Genomic DNA, 19,944 nt, shown 5'->3' on the forward strand with positions numbered 1-19,944 from the left:
AAACAAGGATAGTGTCTGTATTAGATAAGCCTGAATATTGAATTCTCTAAGACTTGGGAGGAAGTGCTATATACATCTGTCTTTAGAACTCAGAGAGACAAGGTGGCAAACCTTGATTAATATGTAGAAGATACAGAAATGTCCTGGCTTGTATCCAGCTATAGTATTTTAAAGATAGAAGGGTTCTTTCAGTCTTCAAAAGAGGCAGTAATGATTTCTATCAATTCCCTCCTTGTGCTGCATATCCCAATTTTGCCTCCTTTGGTGTTCATGATGCAGAAGCACCCTGAAACAGTGTTTGCAGGGTGAAGATCAATTCATTGTGGTGGGAAGGAGAAGCAGAAAAGACCCACTACAAAGGTCTGCTCCACAAATATATCTTGCTGAAGAAAAGGCACTGCATTATGTCAAAATCTCATGTGACACTGTCCTCACATCCACATCCAAATCCAAAAACCTTTATTAGGCATAAAACCAGTGCCAAGAATTTCAAATACAATAAAAAGATCATTATTGCTCAACTTGCAGTACACCGAGCAAAAACATAGCAACAGCTTCAAACTGTCCTCACATGTGCTGTTTCACTTCCTCCAATAATAATGAACAGCTGCATAAAGGAGTAAAAGCACCGTTGTTATGACCAACACCTGTATTTAACTTCTTGGTCCTGCTCTAGCTTTGGCCTTGTGAGGGACACCCAGTCTTCTCCATTGACTGAATGGCCATTTCTTGCTTGATTGCAGTTAAGGGATGATCTGACTCTTGAATGAATGATACCAGGATCTTGCTGATCAACAGCGTGATAGGTTTCTAGCTTGCTTGACCTTGAGATACAATGTCCAACGGATGTGAGAGTGTTGGCGAATACTTCACTGAGAAATTCCATTGCTGTATCCATCTCTCAAACTTGGGAGCTCTAGTTCCATAGCTTTTTCCAAACACCTGAACAGATTAAATCTAGGTGGGATTCACCAGCCCACTGGAGGAGGGAGACTCTGATATGAACATTTTTATTTCAAGAATCTTCTTGGCTCACAATATTGCTTGGGCCATCCTCACTGAGTAACCCAGGAGGTCCCAATATATGGTGTGGACTCTTCATACATTCCAGATGAAGTAGGCTTTTTCATGCATGCAAAAGGGATCCAGTGTTCTCATGGTGCCTCACAGCTTACTGCCTGCCCAGGTGTTTTCAAGGCATCTAGAAAAGGTGAGAAAGAAACAGTGAAATCTTTGAAAACAATAAACAAGAGCTCAACCAGATCTTCAGAAAATCTGACATTTATTGGGATTGATTGCTTTTTTAAAAGAAGACAAGAAGTAGTTAGAGATCTATTGTTGAAATGTGCATAAGAGGGAAAGGTACATAATTACAAAGGGAAGCAAATGAACTATTCTAATTCAAAATTGTTCTTAAAGGCTCTTCACGGTACATCCATGCACACTTACATGGAAGAAAGCACCATAGAACATAGAACTTACTTCTGAGTAGACATGCATGGCACTGTGATGCATCCTGGAGTCATTGCCTAATGAGTAGGAGGGAAATATTATGCCAATGACAGGCTGCCTTATTTAACATGAAATCATCAATGTTTATTGATGAACTTCAGCACCTTTTCTGGGATGCTGTGAGCTGGAATGAGTTAAAACAGAAAACCACCCTAAAGTTACATGTTGATTGCAAAACAAAAACAGTGCAAAGAAGATTCTGCGATTATTAACATCACACTTGCGTTTGCACTACTCAAGATTGTAGTAGTAGCATATCTTTATATCTGATGGATCCTGAAAGATACTTTCATTACGGAATTATTATTACACAATTCAAAAACCACAAAGCAATCAGCCAACGCTTGTGGAGAAGACAACGTTGGAAAAAAATTGAAAATGAGATATTGGGAAATCCAGGGTCAGATCTTCTTCCAGAATGTTTCCCTTTTTTTTAATAGCTAAAAGTAACTGCAGGGAGAGGAGAGTCCAACTGAGGCTGCAGTGTTGCAAAAAGGAAGTTTAACCCCTGGGGTTCTTTTCCAATATGAATTACTACCCCCTACGGCTACTATATCTTCCTTGAGGGAAACCATACAGATATTGCATAGTTCTCATGGCCTCCCATGATGATGACATTTCTCACATCGATTCATCTCATTTCAGCAGAAATCTTTGCCATAACGTGGAATATTTGATATCACCCTAAAGATGAATGAGACTCACTTGCACACATTGATATTTCCACAGCACACTTAAAGCTGGAGTTACTAACAGGTATCCAGCAGCACCCGCTAGCTAGAAAAATAGAAGAGGACATTTTTACCATCTCAAAATATTTAGACTCTGTAATGGCAGGCAGCCCTCCACAATGGAACAGGGCAAGACCCAGATGAGAATGTCTGGATGTGAGAATTAAGCCGCATACTTTTTCAAAATTAAATTTTCAGTTACAAAATTACAAACAAAAAAAATCCTTAATTCAAGTAGAATGTACTGTACTAATTCAAAAATTAATCAAAAGATTTCCTTGCTTTCTCCCAGAAGGTTTCCAGAATACCATTGCCTGCTGTCTCCAGTTGTGGGTGGGGGGTTACCTTTGTCTGCAGTGAAGTATCCCTGGCAGAGAAATGGTGGTTTTCATCAGTATAAGAACATATGATTAGTCCAGTGATATATGTGATTCGGCATCCTGTTTCACACAGTAGTCAACCAGGTGTCTTGGAGGGTCAATAAACAAGGCATAAAAACCATGGCCTTCCTCTGATGCTGCTTCCTAGGGCTGGTATTTAGAGGTTCACTGCCTCTTGATATGGAGGTCCCCTTAACTTAGCCATTGGTGAACACATCCTTCTTGAATCTATCTAAAGCCTTTAAGCAACCCTGTAAAAATGTACATATATTGCACTTGGAATATATTTCTTTCCCAAACTAAATCTATAAAGAATCTAGAGGAAGAATAATTTCCACAAAGACTTTTTGTGTGTGGTGGGAGCTGTCACTGTGTTTCACATTATTAGCAATGCAATCCTAAAGAAAGTTACACTCCCATCCAAAGGGGGTAAGGTCAAATCTGCCAGTGGGAGCAGTGCAGGGCCGTGCCAGTGGATTTGCCCTCTCTGGGGCACTTGCTCCAGTGGGGGAGCAAATCTGCCATTGGGCAGCCACAGCAGCCCTCCCTGGTAGTGGAACGTGGCACTGGACACCATACCAGCATTCCTGTGCCCTTGCCTCCACTGGTGTCACAGGGGTGGGCCAGGGCTGTGGCCAGGGGAGAAGCTGATGCTAGTTGGCTTTCACCCTTGCTTCACTGTTGGCGCCCAGCTCCTGAACGTTCACCTTTTTGGTGGCGTAAGTCCATGGGAGCCCAATGGAAGGCTTTTCATTGGTGGTATATAATTTTTTGCCTTTTTTGCTCCCCATGCTGCCAGAAAGCCCTTCTGGGAATGGTGGGGGAGTACGGTGCTGCTGCTGGGCATCCCACCGTTGAATGGGGCTGCCCCTCCCTTCAATTGACTTAGAATGGAGTAACTCTCCTTAGAATTGTAGTGTAAAACATTCAGACCTTGAAAACAGAATGTCTCTTTGGCATAGATTCACTTCCCCTTGAATATTTCACTCTTTATATATAATTTTTTTTAAAAAAAACCCTATAGCTTAGTACATTTGAAGCAACAAAATCTGTTCTGAAACTAAGGTAGAAAACTTATGAATTTTCATAAATTTTAAAGGGAAAAGTAAAAACATCAAAAAACATTTTCAAAAAATCTGGATCATGAGTTATTTTTCTGCCCCAAGAACAGATATCTTTGTGATGAGGTTAATATTATCCAGCTTATCAGGAAGGGTTTTCAGAAAGAGCTGTATCTTTCCAGAGCACTTAAAAATGGTTCCAGGGATCGCTATTTTCTTAATAAACTCATGTGGTATTTTTAACCCCAAAATGTTGACTGGGATTGGAATAAAAAAGCACCAGTGGCAAAATACATGGTTTTCTGAAGTTGTTTTGTGCATTTGTTTGTTTACAGAAAGGAAACTGTAAGCGATTGCTAGTTATCCAGCAATAGGACCAGCATTTTAAAGCCATATATGTTCATAGCCATCCCAACATCTACTGGCAGTGAATTTCATAATTTAATTGTTGAGTAAACAGATGCTTCCTTTTCTCCATTCTGAACTTATTGTCTATCAACCTCAGTAGATACCCCCAAGTTCTAGTATATCAAAACCAATGCTGTTCTTCTGATTTCCTTGAAATTCAGGCTCAGGCCCCTTCTGCACATGCAGAATAATTCACTTTCAATCCACTTTCAATGCATTTCGTAGCTGGATTTTACTGTGTGGAATAGCAAAATCCACTTTCAAACAATTGTAAAAGTGGATTGAATCTGCATTATTCTGCATGTGCAGAAGGGGCCTCGGTGAGCTAGTGCGAGGAAGAGAACTCCATTCCATGGCCAGAGCTAATCCAACCCACTGTGTTCAACTAAAGTGTTTTGTATACATTGGGATCAGTGCTCTTACCATTCCCTGCATTTTCATTTATATGCAGAACCAATAGCATGGAAGATGCCAGACCAGATAATCTTTTAAATAACAGTGAACCACTTAATGAACAAAAAGGGAGCCCAAACATATTGATAAAGTGTGTCTTGGACAGTTCCTCCATGGAAATCTATAAAAAGTACAATTCTTTGGCCTGCTGATTCCAACACCTACACTGCAGACCCTCGTGGATTTGTGTCCTTCCCTTTCCTGTGATTTATCCCTCTCTGGGCCTGGGACCAAGATAAGTCTCTGTAGACAAACCATCTGTCCCTGCTTGTTAGTTATATTTGGTAAAGATGATGAAAAGCGATGAGGGTGGGAGACAACCAGTTTTTTAAAGTAAGCTTCTCTCATTCCTATGCTGATATTCATATCCAAGGGTCTGACTTACTTTGGGCCAAAGGGCTAGGAATCTAAACCACCTACTGCATTTGGCTCAGTTTGCCTAAATATTCATACACAGCCAGGAATGGAATGGAAAACAATCACATGAGATTCTCAAAGTACAAAATAATTTTCACTGTTTTGAAAGAATTTACAATGCAGTAACTCAATAAGAAAAGAAAAATAACATTGAGCCTCGTATTTATTAGAACCAATGTTTACTTTAAAGTTGAATTTATGTTTCCAGAGATGAATCTCAATCCCAATTTTGTAAAAATTGTTTCATGAGTAGAACCTATTATGCATCGAGCGCTTCCCATGGCACTCTATGCCCTGCAGTGCCTCATGTTTCCTTGTTTACATGCAAGGAGGTACCCAACTGCCTACTGAGTGGCTTGCCTGCTCCCACTTTCAGGTCACTCCCCCATCCAGCACAAGATTGAAGATTGCAAGCTTTTTTTTTTGGAGCCCTTTAAATAATATGTCAATATTATGCAACCTACTATCATAGTTTTTGTTTAGGGAAATACCAGCCGTCAATTCCTGCAAGAAGGCAGGAAGGATCAACAGCCGGCATTTCCTTAAAAACTATAGCAGCCTGCACAATATTAATATTTTAAAAATAGATATTACATTTGAAGCCCTCCGCCCCCCACCAAAAAGCTAGCAATCTTCAATCTTGTGTTGTGTATGGATAAGTGACCTGAAAGGAGCAAAACCCTGAAGCAAGGGAAACTATCAGGGTTTCCCCGCTCTCGCTAACCACAGGGCTTCCAGGAACTTTGGTGCTGTAAATGTGAACACACTGACACAAATCTCTGCCCCAAAGGAAACTCCCTCGCTGCAGGACAGAGCACCTGTAAATAACTGGTCTGGGTCTCAGAATGTATGTTTATCTTGCAATAAAAGAGTTGCTGTGGGAATTCTCCAGTTCCATTCCTCTGAAAACCATAGTTTGCAGTTGGCATGGATAATTAAAATGATTGGTTTGTACATCCAGCTTAGTACTATGACCTTCTCATTGTGCTGAAACTATGAGAAACACACAAACCCTTATTTTATAACTCAAGCCCTTTAAATATGTCCTTTCCAATATTGATCTAGCATTACGCAGCAGTAGATTTGCATAAATATATATATACATTTTGAGAACACGAGCATTTGTCTTGGGGGCATGTCTGTAGCAACATGGATTTGAACAGTACAGGCAATTAGTTCTTGTCAGTAGTATCATAATGAGCTCCATCAGGACAAGGGTACCAAATAACTCCTCTAAGCTAAACTGTCTAGAGCTGAATAATCATTTTCCTTTCTCTGGAACTCTAAAAGCCAATTCTTCCATTTTGCACATGGAAATCACTGCTATACTAGAAGGGATGCTCAAAGGGATAGGATACTGGTATCTTTCCAGAACCCCAGCATTTCAAAATGAGTTTGATACCAAGATCTGACTATAGCAGCAGGCTAGCTGATACCTGCATCTTCACATTTGCTAACTGAGGCATGTAACTTGTGTTTCCTATGATGGATTGAGAACAGTGTTGTCAACTTTGGGTTTGAAAATAGCTGGACATTTGAGGGGTGGCCATTTTCTGAGCTCGCTCCATTGACTCACCTGTTTATTTTTGTCAGTTCTTAAAAACATTATTTGTGGGGAGGGGATGAATCTTCAAAACTTGGTGTTCACAATCTATGGCTGATTCCGCATGGGCCAAAAACAGCAGTGTGAAAACGGTGTGAAAATTGTGTAAAAGGGTTTTAAATGGTATAAAAGGGTTTATACTGTTTTCACATCATTTTCACACCACTGTTTTTGGCCCATGCGGAATCAGCCGATGAGAATCACAGGATAAGCACTTTGACAATTCATGGCATCAAATCCATGGAGAATAAAAAACCAAGAATGATCACAAAATGGCAGCCAGGAATCGTTTTGAGGGGGTAAGTGCAGACAAATGTGGGGGGAATAAAAAACATTTTTAAATGTTTTCAGGAATTTGGGCAAAAGGGGCCTGGGTCACAGAAAAAAAACACTTCTTACTATGGCATGTCTCTGAAGATGCCAGGCATACAACCTGTTACGGATGAAGATGACAAGAGATTTGTGAATTCATCTGCCATTCCTTGGACTGTCTTTGTTCTAGAATGCTCCCCTTGGGTCCTAGTGTCTCGGAGACAGAACTAGGTAGGAAGTAGGACCCAAAGGGAGCATTCTAGAGCAAAGATGGTCCAGGAAACGGCAGATGAATTCATAGATCTCCTGTCATCTTTATCCTGAACAGGGTTCAAATGCTAGTGAAACGTTAGGAGCAAAAGCTACCAGAAATTAAGCACTGTGATTGCTGCATTTCATTAATCCACTGGTTCTTGGCATACTTCCTAGTCAATGCAGCACTTTTGATTCTATGATCCACTTCCTGCCAATATTACCCATGTTCCCCAGTCCAGTTCAAAGATCTAGCGGAGCCATCTCATGTCTAACAAGCTTTTGAAACTAAAGGGCCTGGCCTGGAGGTACCATCATTTTCCCCTTTATTAATAAGCTCCTTTAATAAGCTCCTTTATTGATTTCTTGAGTAAAATCAATACAATAAAACTAACATTAAATAAGGATATAAAATGTTATCAAGGACAAGGAAGTGCCAGCATTATATCTCCACAGCAGATCTCATTGGACACTTCAGACAGCTGATGACAGCAGTTCTGACTGGAAACTTTAGTGGGTAGTTTGGATCCACTGGAGGGTCTCCATGGATGTAGGGAAGGATTTCACCTGCACAACATGAGTTTCTAGCATCCTCATCCTGCCGCTGTATCCCAACTGCTCCATAACATGTTGCTCCTGGAGGTGAGTTGCTGGCAGGTGTCAGCTACAGCATGGCCAGTCAGTCCAGGGCTCACAATCAGAGGCATAGTACCAAGGGGACAGGGGTGTGTGCGACACACCAGGCCCGTGCCCCTGTGGGGGTGTGGCAAGGGCTTGACATGGCATTCCGGGGCGAGGGCAGAGAATGCACCAGTGCACCAGGTGCTTTTTCCCTTGCTATGCCTTTGGTCACAGTAGGCCTCAGGCAGAGGGATGGCTAGACAATCCAAGGTCAAAGCAGGCACATCTGTGGTCATGCAGTCCAGAGGTCAAAGCAGTCTAGGAGTTCAGACAGGCAGGCTGAGAACTGGAGCTCAGAGAAGCTGGGTAGGAGATCAGGTGCACATTTACTACATCCAGACTGACCAGATCACCTTTCTCAGCATAAATAAACTGCTGGCTGGGAAGGGAGTGAATCCCGGCTCAGACTCACTCCCCAAAGGTATCGGATTCAAGCCTCTTATATAGTTTGAAGCTATCCTGATGGTTTTCCTTCTCAATGCCCACTCAAGCCTCTGATTCTGCCTTCTACATGCAGCTGGCTCATTAATCAGGCTGTCCAGGGCTGCTGACAGTTCTCACAGCTGCAAGGTATCTGGCTCTGCTGTTGACACTGCCTCAACTAGGAGGAGAAGTCTTGGAGCTGGCTCTATCACTTGCATTTTCTCTCAAGTAGACAGCTCCTGATTTATGATGTCTTCAGACTCTGAGGCTTCATGGGGCTGTATTTTGGCCTGCACATGGGTGGTGGTGGTGTGGACTGGTGAGAAAATCAAGCTTTGTGGAGATAAATCCTTTCAACTGGAAATGGTCTGGTAGATTCAAGCCACTGATGTAGCTATTTCTACTGGAGGATGGCATTGCAGAGAAGAATAGATTGACTTTGCTGCTGTCTGTGGATTTATTTCTTGTGGCACACAGAGCTTCTGACACAGGGACTGAGCTCCATTGATATGTACAGAAGTGCCCGCAAGTTGCAACCGACTCACAGCAGCTCCAGCAAGGAATTTCCAAGGCAAGTGATTAAGCAGAGCTGGTGTGCCATTGCCTTCCTCTGAAGAGTCTTTCTTGGAGATCTCCCTTCCAAGTACTGACACTGCCTAGCTTCCATGATCTGATGAAATTAATCTATCCCAACTAAACCATGTCAGTTTAGTCGCTGACTTTAAAATAAGTGGGTGAGAGGAGAAAAAAAGATACACAGTGAATCCTGTAACAGCTGAGGCATTCCTCTTTCTCTAAGGCTGATTCCGCATGGGCCAAAAACAGCAGTGTGAAAACAGTGTGAAAATGGTGTAAAAGGGTTTAAAATGGTGTAAAGGGGTTTATACTGTTTTCACACCATTTTCACACCACTGTTTTTAGCCCATGCGGAATCAGCCTAATAGACCCATGAGAACCTGATGTTACAATGTTTTACAGTGCAGCCCTAAACAGAGTTACACTTCTGCTTCAGGATTGTACTGGATGTAGTAACTCTGCTTTAGGGTCGCACAGTAAATTCTCCAGGCGTGATAAGGTAGTAGCAGCATTGCTAACACAAAGATTTTGGTGCATGATGGTGATTTCCATACTGAAGAAAAGCCAGTAGCAAGTCAGTCAGAAATAGGTTGCCATTCTCCGGAAGGGGCCTAGAATTCCCCCAAAGTTACAACAGATCTCCAGACTGCAGATATCAATTAGCCTGGAGGAGTGGCAGTTTCAGAGGGCAGTCTTGGTGGAATCACATTCCTGCTCAGCTGCCTCTCCAAACTCTGCCATCCCCAGGCTAAGTCCCCAAATCTCCCAATCCAGGGCTGGCAGCCATAGCCCTGGTACTTCAAACCTTGGTTGTTGTTTTGTTTTGTTTTGTTTTGAAAAAATGAGTATCTCAGCTGTTTTACATCGCAAAGCAACGTGTGGAGAAAAGGAAGCAAAAATGTCTTAATTATGGGACAGTTCAGCAGATACGCATTAATGTTCCATGGCTGGATGTTCTCCCAGAAAGATGTAATCAGTTCACACTCGGGCATTTTTTAAATGACATTTTAGATTGTGATCTTGTCAAAAGACCTTAACATTCCCAGTTTATAAAGAATGCCAAATTCCTATAATTAAGGAGATTATCTCACTTTCCCCCTTCTAAGTCAAACCAAGAAGGGGAAGGGGAAGAAGCTGCTTAAATTCCAATCTCCTACTGGAAAAATAAAATGTGAGAAATGTTAATGTGTGTCAGGAAAGAGCAGGGTGAGTAAAATGCTACATCTAAAATGCTAGAAATGAGGAATGACAATGACATTTCTGTGTGAATATTGGGTTGGCCGGCATGTGGCTGGTCCTGACTCAGATGGTGCTGGGTTTTGCTCAGTAGAGTTTTCTCTCTGGTTGCCAATGAATGACTGTTCTAGTTTCTGCAAGACAGCACAGCTGTCTCGGGAATTCATTTGACATGTTGTGCTGCTGTTAGCTTGATGGAGCATAGTGAGGACAGAGCTGCAAAGAAACTGTTATTTCCCAGCTCCACTTAAGCTGGGTCTCATTCACTGGCTTTTCCTACATGCTGCTTGGATGAACACATTAATATGTCATGTCAGAGCTGCAGTTCTGGTGATAGGTCCCAAGACTGTCTGACCTCTGGCCCACCTTAGAGGTTCATCAGCACAGGAGCTCTTACAATAACACTGAACCTTTTGGAGAATATTTGAAGACTAAATCCCCTTTCAGACATTAGGTCCCTAGGTATGCTATGCATGATACTCACACTACGTGAGGTTGCCATGTTGCCTAAACAGGGAAGTACAAGTATTTTGCATATAAATACAACTCCAGAAGATGCCAACCAGAGTCCTGAAAAATCCAGTGGTCAGTTCATACATACCAAACATACATGAAAATATTAATGTCAGCTCTGTTCAGACAACACGGCAACCACATATACTAGACAGATTGACATACAGCGGAGAAATTCCCACATACTTGTCAGAAAAGGGCTTACCTTTGCAGAAAATATCTGGGACATATCTGACATCAAATCAGTCAAAAGGGATGTTTTGGATACGAAGTGGGTTTAATTTCTGCTTTCTTGTTTTCTGCATATTTTGGTCTGCTTCTCTTGTAAAGCAAAAAAGAAAATGGTTATTGTGGGTTTTCTGGACTGTAAAGGGAATTTTTCTCACTGGACATAGTGTGTAACAGACTTCCCTCTGTGATACACCTCTGAAGATGCCAGCCACAGATGCAGGAGAAACGTTAGGAAAGAGATCTGCCAGACCATGGCCACTCAGGCTGGAGAATCCACAACAACCATTTGAATCTGGCTGTGAAAACCTTCAGCAATACAAAAAAGAAAATGTTTGGAACCAGTGAAATTGGCTGGACTGAAGTATCACAATGGTTTTTCACATTTGGGTGCAAATTTAGTAGTGCCTTAAGGTTCTTCTTGATTTCACTCATCCATGATGACAATGAACAGGCAGTTTCATAAAGGAGAACATGATACCTCTCATCAGGAGGTTTGAATCAGTGTTTCCAGGAGATGGGCAAGATCTTCTAGGCCAGGTTCCAATATATGATTTCCAGGCATCCCTGTTCCCTGCATTTCTTATTTTTAAAATTAAGCAGAAATGGCTTGGAACAGTGACTGGCATTTGGCTCTAATCCAGTTCTATTTGCATGTAAAATCTTAACACATGACTTACATCAGGATGTGGATAGAAGTCACATTTGAATGCACACCAGAATGTGCATTTTATTCAAAGCAAAATATATAGATGGATCTCTAGCAGAAGATAGATTATAGATTCAAAGCGATAAAGTGGATACTCAGAGGTGTATTTGGATACAAAAATTCAAACAGTCGCCTGATTTAAGTTTGTGATTTTCAATCCAGCAAGCTATTTCCCTCTATAAGTCTGCTTAGGCACAGAAATCTCCTTAACACGGATATCCACAGAGATTATGGTTGTCTCATACAAATCTGTAAAGTGTTGTTATGAGGCCCTACAGTAAAGCTTGGAGGCGACATTCCATCAATGCAGCAGCAGTTTCTCCGAGAGAATGGCATTTCCATTTATGGAGAAAGGAAGGCTTATTTTTGCCTGTTTCCCTTTCCACTGTAGACTCCCGCTGGTCCCATGGGCGTCCACTGACCCACAGGAGCACACTTTCAGTGGTCATAAAAATGTACAGGTAGGGAGAGTTCAGGAAGCTGCCTTCCTCCTGTACAACGCTGTTTGCACTCTTTAGCATTCCAGCCTTTTGTTTCTATTCTTGTTTTCTCCCTTGCCCCTTTTAAAACGTCCCATGGTTAAAAATGCCACCTTTCATTCAAAATGTCTGGGAATGGCTTAAATGGCATCATTTCATTCTGCTCTCAACTACATGGCCAGTAGTAATATGAATTATTGTTTTCAAATAATAGCTGGGGGAAAGTTTGCTATTTTCATGAATACAGTCATCCCAAACTCCGAGAATATTTGTCACGTGTACATGGCATGTTGTCAGCCTGCACGAAGAAAACCTAGTTACATGGTTTGTAATTAATAATTATCTTCCCTTTGTTCCCTGTTTTGACCCATGGAAACCATCTTGACCTGATATTAGTGGCTGCCTATCAGCATTAGAACGCCTCACAGTACTGATGGCAATGTGATGGATCATAAGAATTCAGTTAATAAATACAGATAATAAAATGAAATGTCACATTTTATTAGACATTTCATCCCCATCTGTCTAATTTGAAATACCAGTGGAGGGTTGCAAAAAGAAAAAAACGCTAGTAGGCCATGTCCCTTGGAGCTACTTGCGTAGTGCTGTACTGGCTTTTAACGTTTGCTTTTCATTTAAGGGATAATTCAGCTGCACCATAATCTCTTGAAAGAGGGGAGGGGACAGTTTGAGCATCAATATGTTACAGAGCTGTTCTATGATCTGTTCCTTGTAAGGACCAGCTTGCTGCCTCCTGTCACCTTCCAATTTGCTACCTCAAAGGTTGTTCCATGTTGGTATTGTATTCAAAAAGGTTGCTGAAAGCAGCCAAGATACGTAATGGATTTCTTATTTCAAAGAAACTGAAATTTCAGTGTTCTTAGGGAGGCTTTTTACTTTTATAAGAGAACAATTAACAGATAGAAAAAAAGAAAGTGGAATCAAATTATAGCTACAGTTAGTTCTAAAAACTAAGAGAGGATCTAGTGGAAATCAGAAACATCTTTCAATCCACCAAAGGACTACCAAACTTCTTTTGTTAGAAATGGATTTTAGTGTCAAAGCTTTCGTGTAGGAATAGATTTATCCTCATTCAGATGCACATGTGTATTTGATCTGTGACCCAAGTTCTCATCCAGCAAGTGGAAAGAATGCACTGTATATACCAATTGCCTTATCTGACCCAGGATAGTGATTTTGCACATGTGAGTTACCATAGTACAAAAGGTAGCACAGAATATTGCTTAATAACTGTAGACCAAGAAGAATTCAAACAAATGTGTTCTGGTATGCATAGGAAAGGATGGAGCTGGTCATGTGAAAATACATTTTATTGCTTGGACAAAAAATTAAATGTACTCCCATTATATTTTGTTTTCCATCTGGGTAGTTTAGAGCCATGAGAGAATCCCAACATTTATTACAACTCTTGAGCTTGTTACTCTTAAATGTTATTTCCTAAACCCAATCATTTTGTACGCAATATGTTATAAGTTCTCGCCTAACAGTGCCTTTGCTCCACTGATCAAATAAGAGCTGAAGTCCCCTTTCACATTGTCATTCTAAAATGGTTGTTATCTGCTGTTGGCCCAATTCCTTGTAAAGCAGTCTAGGTTCAGAGGTTTTAGGCAGTGTATTTACATCTGTTAATGGGCTGTGTCTGAAGCTCTCTGCCCATTTCAAACCTGATCATAGTATAGTACAGACATGAGAGATGAAAATAAATAATTAGAATCAGAATACAGCACTGACAGTAACAGAATTCCTATAATATGGATTAGACTAAAAGCAGTGCTCCTAACTGTTTTGTTGCCTCTGGAGAGATTTCCAGTTGAGTTGATTTGTTCCATTAAGCTCCCTATCTGGTAAAAAAAAAAGCCACACCAGTTCTTTGTATCCACAAAAGAATCAGCAGCCTCTGAAGTTCACCTGGCCATGTGCAGGTTTAAAGCAGAGCCGCGGAAATGTGTTCTGTGTTGTCTGCACAACTCAAAAGGATTAACAGTCTTGATGCTTGCTGACTTAATGTAACATTTGAGATGAGAGTATCAACACATCTTTTGAATATTGTACTATCAGTGTGTTATAGCAATTATTTGCTGCTGGGTTTTCTTGTCCCCAACAAGGAAAATTCAGCTGCAAATGATTGCTATCGTACAATATTCAACAATATGCAAATATTTTCTTACCAGAGAACAATAAAAATTTTACCTACATCTTGCAGTAGTTGTTCACCAAATAGTACCAACTTATCATACCTTATTAGATAGATAGTGAGTCAACCTTCTTGGATTCACTTTAAGTAGTTTTTAAAGCATCAACACATGATACATCTCACTTTTAAAGAATGTAAACAACTTGAATGTCAAAGTAGTGTATGCAAACAGGAAATCTTAATTAAGCTAAGCTGCAGGGGTTTGTTTGTTTTTGAAGAATTGGTTAAGATCCATCCCATCTTTTGCATCATTTGCAGAGGAAACTCATGAAGGTGAATTATTATAATAGCACAATATCCAATAATGTGAGGAAAATAGGTATGAAAATATGCCTCAGATTTCTGTGTTGTCTGCAGAACATTTAATGGGCTAACCATAGTTCTGATTGAATACTATACTTGTCAAGCAGCATCTTTTGTATTAGTATGACAGTTTTGCAAGCATGACCTCTTCATGCAAGGTGCAGCTTGACTTTGATTGCAAAAGCCACAGGTCACAAAAGCCAAAATGTTTTTGTGGATCACTGACAATATAAATGGGCTTGTGCAATGTGTAGTAAGTCTAGTGTGATAGGATTCAACCCTATGTATCTTGGAGATAAGTTATGGTCCTATTAATTTGGCAAATGAGGGGTGAATCCTCTTTACTATATAAGCCATCTGCACTTCCTAGAACGGTAGGGTGTTTTAGAGCAACCTTTTTACACCATCAGTTTTCCTATGAATTGAGGCCATGGGAGACTTGTGGAATTAATAAATCTATAGACTGAGCAGGTGGGAACAAGAATACACACGGTGATATCATTCCAAAGAAGAAAAATAGCAATCACCACCACTTCCCCAAATCAGTTTCTTACAAGTATCCAGATTATACCTCGTTTCCAATATTAATTAAATATCACCTGCAATCCAGACACCACTGTGCCATCAGCGCTTATCAACGAAGCTCTTCAATTATTCAGCTGTACATGACTGTTAGGGAGATGGTCTTTTGCTTTTGCCCAGTAGAAGTACAATTCTTCAGTACAGCAAACATCTATTTTCTGAAAATTCAGACTAGGGTTGGATTTTTTTAGCAATATATCACTAAGCACCAAATATTGTCTGTCTTAATTACAGAGTTTTGCTTGCCATGTCATGAAATATTGCAGAAATGCCATACAGTATTTTTTTCATAAACCAGGTTTTAATTTGGCAACACAAGGCCAATAATCATTTTTCTTTCCCTTTATTCAAATTTTTATCAAGTATTTTTTAAACCTAACTCCTCTACAGTAATTTTGTGATTATCCTTTTTGTGTTTAATCAGACAACTGGGAAAGATGTGAAGTTGTCTTAAAGCAAGTCAGATCATTGGCTCTTCTGGCCCAGTAACCCTCCAATAGACTGAGTTTGTTTCTATCTTAGTTGTCTGTCATTTTCTGCACGGCATAATTACACCGGGGTAGACCTGGGATCATACATACTGGGTTGATTTTATCCCTTTGTATAGCTGTCCAGGAATTGAGTTAAAACTGGGATGAAGTACTCCACCTTCTTTTGCACGAGTCCAGTTTATTTGTATATACAATGGTTGGTGGGGTGCTCACTTTGCTGCTGCCACTGCCTGGCCATCCGCCTCAACTTCTTGTGTCTGCTTGGCTCCCCCCACCCCCACCCCACTGCCCCCACTGATCCAAGCACAGGAGGGAGAGGAGGAAAAAGAATGTGCTATCCTGCCCCTCTAGTGGGATGATGCCCAGCTCACTGTTCACCGAGATGGAGAGAAACGGTGGCGAAGGAGGAGGAGGGGGCAGCAGTGGTGAGACCTTGGATGACCAGAGCCCTGCAGCTTGCCGAGATTGTGGGCAGGCAAGGTTGTGAAAGCAAAGAAACAGTCTTTGAATTTTGAAGAATATGACTGTGGGTATTTACATCAAGACACCGCTGCACGGGGAGAAGACCGTAACATCAGAAGGGGAGACCAGGTGGGTGCAGGGGCAGGGAGAGGATGACCAAAGGAGGAGAAGGACAACAACAAGGGAGTGCAACCAGGCAAAGGAGGAGAAGGGGGTGGGGCAGGATCAGATGATTTTGAGCCCCCCACATGACTCCCATGGGGAGTGCCCAGGGCATTTGTCCCCGGATGTCCCCATGGGAGCTTTGCCGCTGCAGCTGTGTGGTGGAACAGACTCACTAAGGAGATTATGGCCTTGTGAGACCTACAGGACTTTCGCAGGGCTTGTAAGACAGCCTTATTCCGTCAAGCGTTTCCACCTGGCCAACTGGGAGGATAAATAAGATCACCTCGGCTTTCCTATGGGTATGGAGGGGAGGGTGTGGATCTTGTTGCCATCTGTTTTATTGATTGGAATGTTTTTACTGGTTTTATATGAATTTTATGGTTTTTACGATGTTGTATGCCACCCTGAACCCTTTTTTTTGGGGGGGGGGTTATAAATCTAAATAAATAAATATGTTAGTAAACAATCTTTAACAGATTGATTGGTTTAAAATAAATTAGCTTATTATTAAACTCTCAGTATCCCTTTGAGTAATTGCCAAAATTAGTCCCAATATTTACAATATTCTTAGTACATGCAGTTCTAAGTTCATGCAGAATTAAATATTCCCTTTCCCACTAAAGAATCAAAATAATTTCAAAATAAAAGTGTTTAACCTGTTTGTACCTAAATTATTAAATATTTAAATTGTTGTATTACCTTTCTCCCATTGGCTGCCATCATATTAATTTATTAAAACCACCTCTACCCCAGCTAGATGGAGAGTGCCATAGGACTTGATAAAGTCTTTTAACTCCCCAGCTAGCTCTTGGTTCAGCATGTATAATTCTGACATACTGACTAACAAGACTCATGTGGGAGGTCTATGCACATTTCATATGCAGGAAACTAGTTGTCCAGCGTGTCCCATGCTCAAGATTTGTAGAAGTAATAACATGTTCCTGGGTTTGCCATGAGCCAGTTGCAACTTGATGGCAGACAATTATTATTATTATTATTATTATTATTATTATTATTATTATTATTATTATTATTATTATTATTATTATTATTATTATTATTATTATTATTGATTTAACAGCTGCCAGATCTTTAGCTGGTTGTTGGCCTTCATTACAATTCGAGCCTCACGCAGAAGCCTAGGAAGTTGTAATGTATCGGTGTAGTATTCGTGCAGATCCCAGCAGGGCTGCCTTCTGAATTTGACAGATGTTAATTTTATCAATTCGAAGATGTTTCAAGTGCTGCCCTAGTGTTTTTGGGATGGCGCCCAGCGTGCCAATTACCACTGGGATGACCTCAGCTGGTTTGTGCTATAGATGCTGAAGCTCGATTTTCAAATCGCGGTATCTAGTGACCTTCTCGTGTTCTTTTTCAATGACCCTGCTGTCATCAGGGACTGCTATGTCGATGATGGTCACTTTCTTGTCCTCAATCACGGTGATGTCTGGTGTATTGTGTTTCAACACTTTGTCCGTTTGGATTCGAAAGTCCCACAGGATTTTGACCTTCTCATTTTCCATTACTTTCTCTGGAAAATATTTCCACCAGTTCTTAGCTGTTCGGGGCGGGTCGGGCTGTTCCTGCTCGGGGCGGGTCGGGCTGCGCTGCTGCTGCTGCTGCTGCTGCTGCCTCCTCCTCGTCGCCCTCCTGCCTGCCTGCCTCGCCAGCTGTTGCGCGCCTCTCCCGCCGCCTCCTCCTCCTCCTCCCCCCGCACGGCAGCACCGGCACTCATGTCTGCGGAATCGGCCCAACGCAATTGTTTTGCAGTCATTTTGATTGGTGTGGACAGGGCAGCCAGATTTTTGTGATCTGACCAAACCTGGAAGGGGTGTTTGGCTCCTTCTAGCCAGTGGCGCCAAACACTCAATGCAGCTTTGATAGCCACGGTTTCCTTATCCCCCACAGTCCAATTTAATTCAGCCCCAGAAAACTTTTTGGATAAGTAAGCACACGGTACCAATTTGTTATCTTTATTTTTCTGCAAGAGGGCAGCGCCTAGCGCTCTTTATCCGACGCATCCACATGCACGATGAAAGGAAGATCTGGGTCTGGGTGCCTTAATATTGGTTCCGTAGTAAAAGCTGTTTTTAGCTGCTGGAATGCTGACTGGCATTCTTGAGACCAGAGAAGAAGGGGAGCCCCGGGTTTAGAAGCTCATGCGAGTCTTTGCCTTTGGTACGAGGGAGATCGGTGAGCGGTAAAGGCAATTTCAGGCAAATCGAGGGAATAAAGTCACAGTAGAAATTGGCAAAGCCTAGGAAGGATTGCAGTTCCTTCCTGTTGGTGGGGAGCAGACCATTCAATTGACATGCGGCTATTTTGCTGGGTCCATTTCCAGGCAACCTTTTATGAGAGATTCGATAACCCAGATAGTCTAAGTGGAGGAGCGATGGAAACAGCATTTTGACAACTTGACAAAGAGGGAGTTATCTAGTAGACGTTGTAAGACTTCTCATACTAGCTTCTCATGCTCCTCAATGACAATGAATAAATTTAATACATCATCTAAATATCTGAATTCACCCTTATACAGTATAACAGATCTTGTAAAACTTCGTTTGATAAGGGCCATGTGAAGGCTCCTGGGGCTATAGCTAATCCGAATGGCATCATTAAATATTCATATTGTCCAAACTTTGTATTGAAAGCTGTCAAGTGTTCATAGCCTTCCGCAATGCGGACTCTGTAATAAGCCTCTCTTAAGTCCTAATTTGGTAAAAGATCCGCCCTTTGCCCAATGCATCCAAAGAGGTCTTTTAATTAAGGGCAAAAGGATACTTGTTGGATCACGGACACTGCATTCAATCAGCGGTAATCGAGGTACAAAGTCTTAACGAACCGTCCTTTTTCTTAACAAATAGAACAGGGGCGGCATGGGTATGTTTCGTAGGCTCTCGTCAGTTATGAATCCGCGAGCCAGGTTTTTATCTAAGAAGGCGTGGAGTTCCTTCTCCTCGAGGTGGGGACCTGGCATGGGCGTATAAGATCTCTACCTTTAGGTAACTGAGCTCCGGGTTGCAGTAAAATTTTCGCAGTCAGTATCCCTCATGGGGGGGGTAATTGGTGCAGCGACTCCCTGTTCTTGAAACACTCTGGACAAGTCTTCGGATCTGGCCCTCTTGGCAAGGGATTCTCTCCGAGGGACCAGGGGCAGACAATACATTTAAAGCTTTAGGACCCATGAGCTCATTCTCGGTGAGAGGTGGGCTTTCCTCCCCGTTCATGTATTTGATCTCCACAGGGGGGATCCGAGTGGAGGATCCGCTCTTTCCATATGGCGATGGTTGGTTAGGTGTAAGAGCAACCAAGGCATGCCTAACACAATAGAGGTGGTTTAGCAACGGCAGCAAGGATCGAAACTTTATTTTCTCCCAATGGTCGGCACAACGGAGAAATACTGGCTACGGGTTTCGTAAAACGTGCCGGACCTTCACCGCCTGTGAGAGGGCTGCCATCCATCCATTGGGTAAAAGGACAATGGGTTTCACCAAGGGTACTTCACGATCTAAACCTAAGTTCGCTGGCGACCTGTGGTCTCATGAGATTAAAGTGGGAACAGCCCGGAGAGTCCACAAGTGTAAAGGAGGCCAGAATGCGTGTATGGTTTACATACGGGTTGGCTTAGGGCGGTTAAAATCGGTAATGGGAGCACTCGCCTTCACCTCACCGCATATCTGGAGTAAGGGTTAATGTCCCTTCGAGGTGCCTTGCTGACAGGCAGAGCACTACATCTCCGTCTTCCAAATCTT

General features: G+C 41.8%; 1 protein-coding gene across 1 annotated transcript in view; it reads right to left on the reverse strand.

The window, feature by feature from the left end:
• Positions 1 to 572: 572 nt before the first annotated feature.
• Positions 573 to 19,944, reverse strand: part of PLPPR5 (phospholipid phosphatase related 5) — a 194,077-nt gene continuing 174,705 nt past the window's right edge. Inside the window, exon 6 of the mRNA XM_048496290.1 lies at positions 573 to 1,201. Coding sequence (XP_048352247.1) covers positions 1,193 to 1,201 — 9 coding nt within the window. The 3' untranslated portion in view covers positions 573 to 1,192. The remainder of the gene's footprint in view (positions 1,202 to 19,944) is intronic.

This window comes from Sphaerodactylus townsendi, linkage group LG05, assembly GCF_021028975.2.
Source record: "Sphaerodactylus townsendi isolate TG3544 linkage group LG05, MPM_Stown_v2.3, whole genome shotgun sequence".
NCBI classification, from domain to species: Eukaryota; Metazoa; Chordata; class Lepidosauria; order Squamata; family Sphaerodactylidae; genus Sphaerodactylus; species Sphaerodactylus townsendi.